Below are 12,330 nucleotides of genomic sequence, written 5' to 3' on the forward strand. Positions count from 1 at the left end.
GATATATTATTTTGCTTCTTTTCCCCTTGGATCCTATTTGGATTTTGACTCAACAGTTACTTCATGTTTTAACTTTCTGAGTTTTTGATCACACTCTCTTTCTCTCACACAGCTTTTGCAGGCAGCTTGCAAATGAAGCATTAGCAGAGATCACTGAAACTAAGATTTACACAGGTGGAAGGGCCTCTATTTCTTTCATGGTGTTTCAGCTTGAATTTATTATAGGATGTTTTCTATAATTGTGAAGGTACCACCTCTCAGAAGCTGCATGATACACATCTGGTTTCACATGCTGTCATCTAGATTAAAGCCATAACCAGAGTCTCCATAGGGGCTAATGAAAATTATTCCCCTTCAGGTTCCTTTATTAAAACAACACCATCTCAAGAAATATTGGGAAGTGGGAAAGGGAACTGTAATCCACTGTGCTTTACCCTCTTCTAGAAGCCTTTAAAAAAAATCACTTTAGTTGCTTTTCAGTTTGAGCAAACACAGCATCATTGTTTTTGTAATCCTGCTATGACCTTTTGGAAATGTTTTTATCCTGCAAAGTAGCTTTTAGGCTCCTGCTTCATAAATCTTTTCTCCCTCTGTTTCATAGGAATTTGAGAGCGTTCTAATCTTGCTGTTGTTGTTGTTGAAAGGAAATAGGTATATTAGAAAGCCTGTTAAGAAGACAAAATGTTTCTTTTAAAGTATTTTTCAGTGTTATATCTTATATGGGTGTACACACACACAAACACAGAGTGTTATTCCTCATGGAGCAGACAGGGCAGGTGTAAATAACAAGAAGCAATTACTTTCCCACCGTTTTCACAGAGCGCATTAAAGTGGGTTAAATATGCTAATAATCACACTAACTGCCTCTGGAATGCACCTTACTGGTCACTGGAGTAATGCACTCGTATAATGTTTAACTTCTTGTTCCGCAATTACTTCTTTATTAGGCATCCAGAAGGTGTCAAAGCAAACCTGCCATATATCTCCCGGGAGAGGCTGTGCTTTCAGAAGGAGCCCCAACCAAGATACTGCACCGAGCAGTATAACCAGGACAAACATTAACATGGCCAGCATGGCTATTCAGTTACTGGGCTTCTTCCTGAGTCTTCTCGGTCTTGCTGGGACAATAACTGCGACCATCCTGCCTCACTGGTGGAGAACGGCCCACGTGGGGACCAACATCATCACAGCTGTGGCGTACATGAAGGGTCTCTGGATGGAATGCGTTTGGCACAGCACTGGCATCTATCAGTGCCAGCTTCACCACTCTCCTCTGGCTTTGCCTCGTGACCTCCAAGCAGCCCGTGCCATGATGGTGATTTCCTGTGTTCTTTCCACCTTGGCCTGCGTGGTTGCTGTTTTTGGCATGGAGTGCACCAGGTGCGTCAAAGGGTCCTCTGCCAAAAACGTGTTTGCTGTCTTGGGCGGAGTCCTCTTCATACTGGCGGGGCTCGTGTGCCTCGTCCCTGTTTCTTGGTCAACCAATGATGTGGTAACTGATTTCTACAACCCAATGCTGCCCAATGGGATGAAGTATGAGATCGGGCAAGCCCTTTACCTTGGCTTCGTTTGTGCTTCATTGAGTATCATTGGTGGAAGCATCCTCTGTGTTTCATGTCAACGTACTGGGAACGATTTAACCTACCGCTCGCAGCCGAGGAGTACAAGGGCAGCTCCAGCCTACAGACCCCCAGTGGCCTACAAGGCAAACCACACCTCATCACTAACTTCTGCTTCTCACAGTGGTTACAGGTTAAATGACTATGTGTAAGTTCTCTGGGATCTACTTTTATAATCTCAGTATGTGGGGTGTTTTCAAGGTGGTGTTATTAATGTACAGTCATTTTCATACAATGTTTACCTCTGCTTTGCGGTTCATGTAAAGAATATGTGTAAATTTTTTAAAAAAAAAATGCTTTGAAACTTCCAATTAAAAATTACAGTCATTTAGATTCTAGAGCATGTAACTTTCTTTATCTGTGGAATCATGGTCAGTATATGAACTTCTGCTGTATAGAGCTCTGTTTCCATTAAGGTAAAGGTAAAGGGACCCCTGACCATTAGGTCCAGTCGTGACCGACTCTGGGGTTGTGGCGCTCATCTTGCTTTATTGGGAGCCGGTGTACAGTCACGTGGCCAGCATGACTAAGCCGCTTCTGGCAAACCAGAGCAGCGCATGGAAATGCCGTTTACCTTCCCTCTGGAGCGGTACCTATTTATCTACTTGCACTTTGATGTGCTTTTGAACAGGTTGGCAGGAGCAGGGACCAAGCAATGGGAACTCGCCCCGTCATGGGGATTCGAACCGTCAGCCTTCTGATCAGCAAGTCCTAGGCTCTGTGGTTTAACCCACAGCGCCACCCGCGTCCCTCTGTTTCCATTACCTGCTTCAAAAGAACCCCCCCACATTTACATACAAATAAGAAGAAAGAATACACAGTCTGAATATAGCATATCCCATAATAATAATTAGTATTATAATAGTTTACTAGTTACTTTTTGTACAAATCTCACAAATTTGTACAAATCTCACAAATTTGTACAAATCTCACAAATTTGTACAAATTCTAAAACGGTCTCTATATACCTGAAGGAGTATCTCCACCGCTGTTGTTGAGCCCAGACACTGAGATCTAGCTCCGAGGGCCTTCTGGCGGTTCCCTCACTGCAAGAAGTGAAGTTACAGAGAACCAGGCAGAGGGCCTTCTTGGTAGTGGCACCCAACTTGTAAAATACCCTCCTATCAGAAGGAAAACAGATAAACATCTATTTAGAAGACATCTGAGGGCAGCCCTGTATAGGGAAGTTTTTAATGTTTGATGTTTTATGGTGTTGCTGGAAGCCGCCCAGAATGGCTGGGACAACCCAGTCAGATGGGTGGGATATAAATAATAAAATTATTATTATTGAGGAGAATTTGAGGCATGTGAGCCAAAGAAGCCAAATATGGCCCTCAGGATTCTCCCCAGGCCACAAATTTCCCAAGCCACATCCCTCACTAATCGCACTTAATTATTTTTTTTTATTAAAGATCTTCTTCATTTACAAAAGCACATGCATTGTCTCTTTCTTCAGGTTGTGTTTTCTACAGATCAGTTACATTTGTTGTGAGACATTGGTGTTATATGCAGTATAGGGCTGGGAAGAAAAGAGGGGGGGACGGGAGAGGGGGGGTAGTAAAGCTTATGTTCTTTTACTTAGTCTGTTTTAGGCTGGGTGGTAGAGGCATCTTGCTAGTTTCTCGCTAGTTGTGCTAGTTTCCTGGCAGGTAAGTTGCTGTTACTTACCAGGATGGGGAGGGGCAAAGTGGTGGTGGGAGTCTGTGCAGTGCAAATGCACCGATGAAGCCAACCTGGATGTTCCTACCGGGGCATTCATACATTGCTGACCTCCCCATCAACCTCACCCCTCCTGGTAAGCAACAGGGGCCCAGCTGCCAGGAAGCTAGTGTAGCTGCTCTGCCCTACCTAGTGAGCCCTTTCTGCTGGCAGGAATCTGATGATAAGCATCTTCATTGCCTGAATCGAGGATAGAAGGGGATGTGTGTGGAGAAACTAGCCTACTGAATGTTGGTAAAATTCTGGTTTATTGAATCTGTCCACTTAAATAGAAGGTTGCTCAGAGGGCAATGTGGTCCTCTGGCTTAAAAGGCTTGCCAGTCCTGTTCCAAATGGTTAAAAAATAAATCTGATAAATGGGGCTCCAGTTAGGGAATTCTAGACTCTGGACAGTCTTCCAGTGGGGTTTCTTTAGATGGCAATATTGTTTAGCTGACTTAAACATGTGTCATATCCATCCTGCTGCATTTGGAAGCCTTCCTGCTCCTTCTACTGAGTGGGGCCCCCTGGACATCAGCCCCGGAGTCCTGCCCTGATGGTGTCTCTATGTGAAAATGACTTCCTTCTTTCCCTCTCTTCTGTAAGCCCTATTTAATGAGCTATTGTGACCACCAGCAGATTCATTTACTCATAATTTAATGGGGTGCTTTTTTTCTTTTGCAGAGCCATTGGAAAAATTGGTGCCTGATCATTTACTACAATATTGTCCTGTGATTTGATTCCATAGATGCTGCCACACTACTGGGCATAAGGCTGTTCGATGTTAGTATGAAAGCACAGGTGATGGTTGGTGGTGAGACTCAGGCAGGGAACTTCCTTCCAGGCATGACAAAGACGTGCTAACATGTGGTCTATCAGTTTCAGTTTCTCTTGCTTTCTAATATGTCGAGTCTTCAGTTTGGTTCTCTACATTTCCACAATAACAGGTGACTATTAAGGCAATATGGATACTCATATTTGAAGAGAATATGAGATTCAAGGCAGGGCTGTATGTTATTAGAAACATCATATCTAACTTAGTTTACCTTTCTTCACTTACCTTTCCAAAGATATAAGGCACTGTGGCTGAACGTATAAAGTTTAATTCTGAACTGGTGAAAAATCAGAATATCTCTCATCAAGTTTATTGTGAATCCTGTATTCACATTGTGTGCCTTTTTCTTTCTTCAATTTTTTTATCATCTAATTGATCAATAGTGCATTAAAAGCTCAGTTAAACTGGTTTGGCAGTTCCTGTCAATTTCATTCATTATCTCCCAGACTTTTATTTAGTTCCAGAAAAGGCAAGGGCGCAAGAATAACTCTGCAGTTTACACACTCCATAACTTTACAGTTCCTTTTATCAGCTGAATATTGCCACAGGAAGCACTTCATTTTGTCTCTATGTACCAGGTGAGTTTACAAACATTGAAACGTAGAGTCCATTACCACAGCTGTTGGAAAGACGATACGTTTTGTGGTCATGTGGTCCAAGGGAAACAACGTTAGAGACTTCTATTCAGGAGGATGTTCCGTTTATACTACCTGTTCATGCTTTCTGTACATAGAAGTAAGGAACCCAGAGCCCAACAATATCTAGAGGGCTACCACTGGCACCATCCTGGACTACAGACCATTCTATCTGGGGCTGATGGGAGTTAAACTGCAACATCTGTCCCAATTTTTTTCTACAAAGTGGATTGTATTCAAGAAAACCATGTAATATAGAAACTCAAGAGTTCTCCTCGGCTCTCCTTTAGAGACAGGAAGTGGTTCTTCTCTCTAGGGTGAAAAGAGGCACTCTGAGAAAGTGTGGGAGAGCTTTACTTCACCATTAAGGTGTAATGGGAAGTTTCCAGTTTTGACACACAGAGTTAACTTCAGCTGCTTTTAGTAGATTGCAGGTTTAAAAGTTACATTGCCCAGCTATTTCTCTGTGTGTTTTTTAAGTGAAAAGAAAATCCATAATTTAAGGAACATGATTGCCAGTACCAATGGGCCATATGCTGGAAACACTATAACTAATACTATATATTTCAAATGTAGCTGTAACGGATTATTAGCATAATAAATACACACATGGACGTAGCTGATGAAATCCTAGGGGTGGAAGAATGCTTTCGTAAATGTGGCCCACTTGTAAAAACATTCGCTCACACAGTGAGTGTCAGTATTGAGCAGTGAGGAAAAGTATCAGGTAATCCACTAAAGGTGAACCAAAAAATTTGACATGAAATTAACTGTGAGGCAGCCCAGATCAATGAAGTGGCAAAGATACTTTTTTGTAGTGAGACTACACAGGATCCAGGTGACGAAATCCCAATGAGAAGATTTGCACTTCAGGTGTTTTGTTTTGTTTTGTTGTTGTAGTTAGACTGTTGGGCTTAATTGTACTAATAATTTACAACAGGTCAGTGCTTAATTGAAGCAGATTCATCTGCTCTTTAGCATATGCACTGAAACAGATGAAAATATAGCTGTGATAGGAACTCGTGCTAGTTCCCCATAACACATACAGAGTGCACGTGCTCTCCACAGAGTAACAAGTTCTTGTGCACCATGCATCAGAGAGAAAGTCTTGCAGGCCAGTTCCTTTGCTTTCTGCATCCCCAAGGGCAACAACAGTGGCTCAAGACCTGGTGTCATATATACAATTCATGATGAACCATTTCTGTAGGGTTGGGATGGTCCAGCCCCTAACAGACCTCATGTTTCATTGAGTGATGATGGCCCTCTCTCAGAATTTGGGTTTAGTTATGTAGCAAGTGCTGAATTTGGAGTTACATACGCTCCCACCCATTGCTGAGGCTGCAAACCTTTAATTACTCACCAGGGATGAAGTCCCACTGAGTTCACTGCATTTTAGTAAGTTATTTATACTGATATATATATATATATATATATATATATATATATATATATATCATTATATATATATATATATATATATATATATATATGCACTTTTATGCAAACTTTCTCTGAACATAATGCATTTTTGTAACACCTTTCTTTTTTCTTCTTTTTTTTAACTGCATTGCAAAACTTGGAAAAGGATACCTGCATTTCAGTCTGCATATTTTTTTCAGGAAGTAAACATTTGGTAGACTCTCAATTTCTTCCCCTCCCCCTTTCTATAGAGGTGCAGGGGCATACCCAGGTATTGGTCAGTTGCCCCCTCCCCTGAAGTGGGGTGCAAAAACCGTGCCTCTGCACTCTGGCTTGGAGTGGCTAGGAGCCTGCCCATCTGTGTGCTCAGACAGACCAATAGAGGAGAAGGAGGAGCAGAGCAGACCTGATCCTGGTGGCTGCAGAGGAAGTCACTGGTGGCAGGGCATAAAAGGTGACACAAAGCAAACTTTTTCAGTCAGTTTCTGGTCCATGGTCTTTCCTGGCTTCTGAGGGGCCAATGCATCTCTTTGCCAAGGGCACAAGGGACTGAAGGGGCAGGTTTGGTGGGTGCTGATACATCTCCTTGCCAAGAGCTCTAGGTATGCCTTTGTTGAAGTTCAGCACTCTCCTACTCATGTCTACTTGTAATGAAGTCCTGCTGTGTAACTGAGATCTAATCCATGATTAATGCAATCCGTCTAGAAAAAATACATTTGGAAAGTCCTAGTAATGCTTGCAAAAGCATTTGTTGTGCATGACAGTGGCACATTCTCCACCAAAAAAGCTGTTTGCAACGCTTGCTAACTTGCTTGGAGAAGCAAGCAGTGCATATGGTGATGAGGCTGCTGCATGGACCTGCCAGCACTGATAAAGGAATGCAAAGGAAAGGCCGAAGTTTAGTGTTACATAGGGGAAATTGTAAAGCTGAGTAAAGTAATGGACAGTGAGTGAGTGTTATGTAATGCAGTGGTGAGGAACCTGCGTCTCTCCAGATGTTTTTGGATTCCAGTTTCCATCAGCCCCACACAGAATGGTCAATGTTCGGGAGATGGAATTTAACAACATCTGGAGGGTCACAGGTTCCTTATGTAATGCACGTTGGTTAGGATAAGACGCTTCTACTTGCTTGGCTTGACGGTTGCACTTATTTACATTACGGAGTGAAAGGAGGCATGTCATTTCCTGCCATTTATCTCACCTATTAAAACCGTCAGGGAATGCCGCCGTCTAACAGTGGGTTTGCCAAGTCCAAACATGGGGATCCTGCTGGCCACTTTAAGAGCTCATAGGCAGCCTGCTGCCCAGCAGTCCTGAGACGTTAAATCTCACAACAGAGCACATGCAGTAACATTTCAACATGACAAGAAGGTGAACGTGCCTGTATATAAAATATAAAATATCTCTCTCTCTCTCTCTCTCTCTCTCTCTCTCTCTCTCTCTCTCTCTCTCTCCTGGACTTGCTAGTTTGGGCTGCATAACAAGGTGAAACTATTCCCAAGTTATGCTGGCAAATTTCTAATAAAACTTGATAGTAAGAAAATACAGTAGACGTAAAATAAGCCATGATGAAAGGAACAGATATTTCAAATGCCTCTGGGTTAATAGAAGTATTTGTTTCTTAGTGAACTTGCTTGTCACTCATCAGATATTGAAAAATCTGAATGTGGAAAATTCCCCCTACAGAAGTTAAGCAATGCCTGGAGGCAGATGGTATTTGATATTTTATGATGTCAAAGGCTCTCTGCTGGAAAGCATTCTGAAATACCAGACAATGCACCATTGGAAACCTCTGTGCATCTCCCTCCTGCCACTTTTTTGTTTGTTGATTCGAAACACGCACACACATTGTGGTGCAATCCTATGGATGGGTAATCGAAAGTAATCTCAATTGTCTTCCATGGAGCTTCCTCCTTGGTAAATCTATGTAGGATTGCAGCCTATAATTAAGTACTTTGGTAATGATAATAAAGGTAAAAGGTAGGTAGAGGACCGCTGGATGGTTAAGTCCAGTCAAATAAATCTGCTCAATGGACTTGTTTTGAGGTTAAAATAGATATAGATTAACTACTATCCCAAACCTTTTTTTTTTAAAAAAAAAAAGCCCTGGGACAATCAGGCTATTTTGATTCATCTATGTGTTTAGTCCTATACAGTCATGAGCTGTAGGAAAACAGAAAGGGGAGCAAGCAGAGATAAGATCGCTCTGTGCCCCTTGCCTTTGCCCTATCTGAAGGCAACTACCTGAAGCAGGGAGCCTTTTGTATAGTCAGAGCTCCCTGTGTGTTGTAGAACCACATTTCTAAAATGTGTTGGGAGCCTCCACAGATACAGAAGGCTTCCTCTTCAGATAGCTGCCTACTATGTGTTGGAAAGTGATGATGGGATGGAGCTATTGCGCTCATTCCTTACTCCCCGTGTTTACATTTCCCTATTGCTAACAGCTGCATGGGGCTCTGGTAATCAATGACTGTAAATATTTATTATTAGGATCATTGCATTTGGTAGGCAAAAGGTAATATTCACCATGTAATGTATGACTGTAAATATACATTGTTTGATTTAAGGAGCGTTGCCTTTCTGTACCAGAAAGGTTATTTCTCCAGAAGGGGAGCTAAATTATCTGGGTTTTGTTTCTAATCAAATCAATTTATTCCAAGTAGCTGTGAACATTAACAGTAGGTTAATCACCGATTAACCAGTAGGTTAATTGCAGAATCTCACAGAAGTGCAACTGATCGCTCCTGCCCTATTTCAGCACAGCAGGCAGACAATCTGAATGGAGTATTAACTACCTGCTGTGCTTGGCTGGCCTCTTTTTCTTAAAATAAATAACCCTATGAAAAAGTCATTAACAGAATATTTGGGCTTGCTGTAGAAAGAAAATTAAAAGTATCAAAGTAACGTCAAAATTTTAACAGCCTTCCTTATTGCAGAGGAACAGGCATCCCACAGCTGTTCATATTGCCTGATGTGCTTTAGCCAACTATAATTGCAGCCCAACATTTCCTCCTTAAAAGTGTTCCTTGCCCAGGAGCCGAGCCAAGTACATTTTGGACAAGCCTAGGGTGTTAAAAATATGAATGTGCTCTTATTGGAGCAAACCTGCATGTTTCATATTAAATGTGCTCATTGAGAAAATAATCCTGCAGAGTTTGTCAAGATGATAATTACTTTGGCAAAAAAAGAGAAGGCCACCTTGCCTGGCCTTCATCAAAAATGGACTCCATTTACCAGAGTTTAATGGAGAGGCCTTGCTTGAAATGGACTGTGATGCATAAACGTTGCTGGTTCCTATTTTTAATATTTATGGTTCAACTGCCTGGCAAATTATCTGGTTCCCTCAAGGGGCCCCCTTTGCACAGGGCCTACTTCAGTCTACAAAGGAATAATGGTTCCGCTCCTCTGTGCCTGCCATTGTAGGAGGCCTGAAAGATCAGGTTTGATTTCTATTTTTATTTCACAGCTGTGGTTTTTTTAGACGTAGGGACCTCTAAATATGTACAGAATCATAGAATTGTATTGTTGGAAAGGACTCTGAGGGTCATCTGGTCCAACTCCCTGCAATGTAGGAAATTCAGCTAAAGCATCCAAGACAGATGGCCATCCAGCCTCTGCTTAAAAACCTCCAAGGAAGGAGAACCCACAACCTCCTAAGGGATGTTCTTTCCAAAACACTTCAGAAAATTTTTGTTGGAAGGGATGGGGGGAGTGGGGTTTATTGATTTGTTTGTTTTGTTCTTATTATGTACTTTGTGTTTTTATCATGTATTTTGATGTTGTGAAGAGATCTGTGGACAAAATGTATACAAATTTAATACAAATAATAATAATACAGTGGTACCTTGGGTTACAGACGCTTCAGGTTACATACACTTCAGGTTACAGACTCCGCTAACCCAGAAATAGTACCTCAGGTTAAGAACTTTGCTTCAGGATGAGAGCAGAAGCCGTGTGGCGGCAGCGGGAGGCCCCATTAGCTAAAGTGGTACCTCAGGTTAAGAACAGTTTCAGGTTAAATACAGGCCTCCAGAACGAATTAAGTTCTTAACCCAAGGTACCACTGTAATAATATAGCATTACCAAAATGTGGATCATGGATTGATCACCATCACCACCTCCTTCTCTTAAGTATAGCAGATCTGTTCACACGCTAAAGGCAAAGAGTGACTGCAGAAGATGTTTTGCAAATGTAGACATCTGAGGAAAAATATATCATGTGAATTAGCAATACACATATTACACTGACATGTGTGAAATCCATCAAAGGGAAAAATGCCTTTGAGTATAACATGCAATGGCTCAAGTCACATGTATTCCCAAATTTCCCTGGCCATGCCTACATAAAATAAACCATTGCTTCATTGTTTTCTGAAAGTTTCCAACATGCATTTGGTTTGCCAGCAACCTTGTGGAAGACAACCCTAAAGTAAAAGCGCAGCCTTTCCGTTACTGAGGATTCAAACACTATAAATCTAACTACAGTGCAATTGTGTATAAAAAACTTTTTTAAGCACAGTGAGACAAAGCAATTGTGAAATGTTTGAACAACTGTGAATTGGACATTTCTGACTTTAAGGCCTCTTTTAAGAAGTAAAACAGTGCAAAGATAAAAAAATAAAATGTCCATTTTGCTGGCTCACTTGAAATTGCAGACATGTTGGCTACAATATATATATATATATAAAGTCACCCCCAAAGTAGCATGTAGTCATAGTCTTGCATTAGATAATGCAACTTAGAACTACAGTAGTTGGTGGCAACATTCAGCTCCCATACAAACCCCATAAAACCGTATTCCTGTTAAACAGTGACACCCAGTGGCCAGATGCTATTTACACACCCACTTTTCTCTGCATTCTGCAAACATGTCTGCTTTTGATTAAGGAGTGCCATAAGTTATTTTTTAAATGCACATTGTACAAAGAGACCTGCTTGTACATTTTATTGTACGTGGACAAACTGAAATAGCTAATGCCATAATGGGGAAAAATTCATAACAGCAGCTTTGTCCATCTGTTGTGGTTCAGTAAAGTCAAAGGAAAAGGAGGAGAGCATTGGCAGATTGGCCTGCAGCTGAACCAGCCCTGACTTGAGGGGGACTGATGTTACCTTTTGCAATGTTATACTGATCTATTAAGTACTCCATATTCTAGCAGTTTGCATGCTTTAGGACAGGAATGTGCAAGCCTGGAACTAAAGGAAATAAATGATGTCAAGATAAAGAAATCAGCAAGGCACAATGTTCTCTTGGGAATGGTAAATTAATAAATAAATTCTGTTTCTATACAACATTGGGTTTTTAATTGTAAGCTTCATGTTTTATTTAATGCTTACTATAAGATCATTTGAGAACTAACCATTCAGCTTTACAGTACCTTTTACATGTGGGTGCAGTAACCCATCAGTAGAGCAGCTGCCGAAGACAGGAGTGCCACATTAATTGCCCTGCCTGTTCATTGGAATTGGGGTGAGAACATATTAACATAATAGTTTATTATTTATATGTCACCCATCTGACTGGGTTCCCCCAGCCACTCTGGGCGGCTTCCAGAAAGGGCAACTCCCCCCCCCCCCCATTTGATTCGAGTTTATTTATTATTGAGATATATTCCCCAGTCACCCAAAAGTCTCAGGGCAGTTTACATAAAATAAATATACAAATGAAACTACAGTAAGACATAGTAATAGTAGGAAACCAATATGGTACAATGGGTGGGAAGAACAAACTGCACCAGGGCCAGTGCTGGTCTTTGCAGGGAACTGAATGAAGGAGCTTTGGATCTGATAAAAGGTAAAGGTAAAGGGACCCCTGACCATTAGGTTCAGTCGTGACCGACTCTGGGGTTGTGGCGCTCATCTCGCTTTATTGGCCGACGGAGCCGGCATACAACTTCCGGGTCATGTGGCCAGCATGACTAAGCCGCTTCTGGTGAACCAGAGCAGCGCACGGAAACGCCGTTCACCTTCCCGCCGGAGCGGTCCCTATTTATCTACTTGCACTTTGACGTGCTTTCGAACTGCTAGGTTGGCAGGAGCAGGGACTGAGCAACAGGAGCTCACCCCGTCGCAGGGATCTGAACAGCCGACCTTCTGATCAGCAAGCCCTAGGCTCTGTGGACAC

At 41.9% G+C, this 12,330-nt stretch overlaps 1 protein-coding gene across 1 annotated transcript; it reads left to right on the forward strand.

Annotated features, from left to right (window-relative positions):
- The first annotated feature begins 1,022 nt into the window (after positions 1-1,022).
- On the forward strand, positions 1,023-4,075 carry CLDN14 (claudin 14). The gene is made up of 2 exons (XM_083612608.1): positions 1,023-1,767; positions 4,002-4,075. Exons 1-2 carry the CDS (start codon positions 1,064-1,066, stop codon positions 4,024-4,026), a joined length of 729 nt encoding a protein of 242 aa, XP_083468734.1. The 5' UTR covers positions 1,023-1,063; the 3' UTR covers positions 4,027-4,075.
- Positions 4,076-12,330: the final 8,255 nt, after the last annotated feature.

Source organism: Podarcis filfolensis (genome assembly GCF_964270895.1).
Source record: "Podarcis filfolensis genome assembly, chromosome: 4".
NCBI classification, from domain to species: Eukaryota; Metazoa; Chordata; class Lepidosauria; order Squamata; family Lacertidae; genus Podarcis; species Podarcis filfolensis.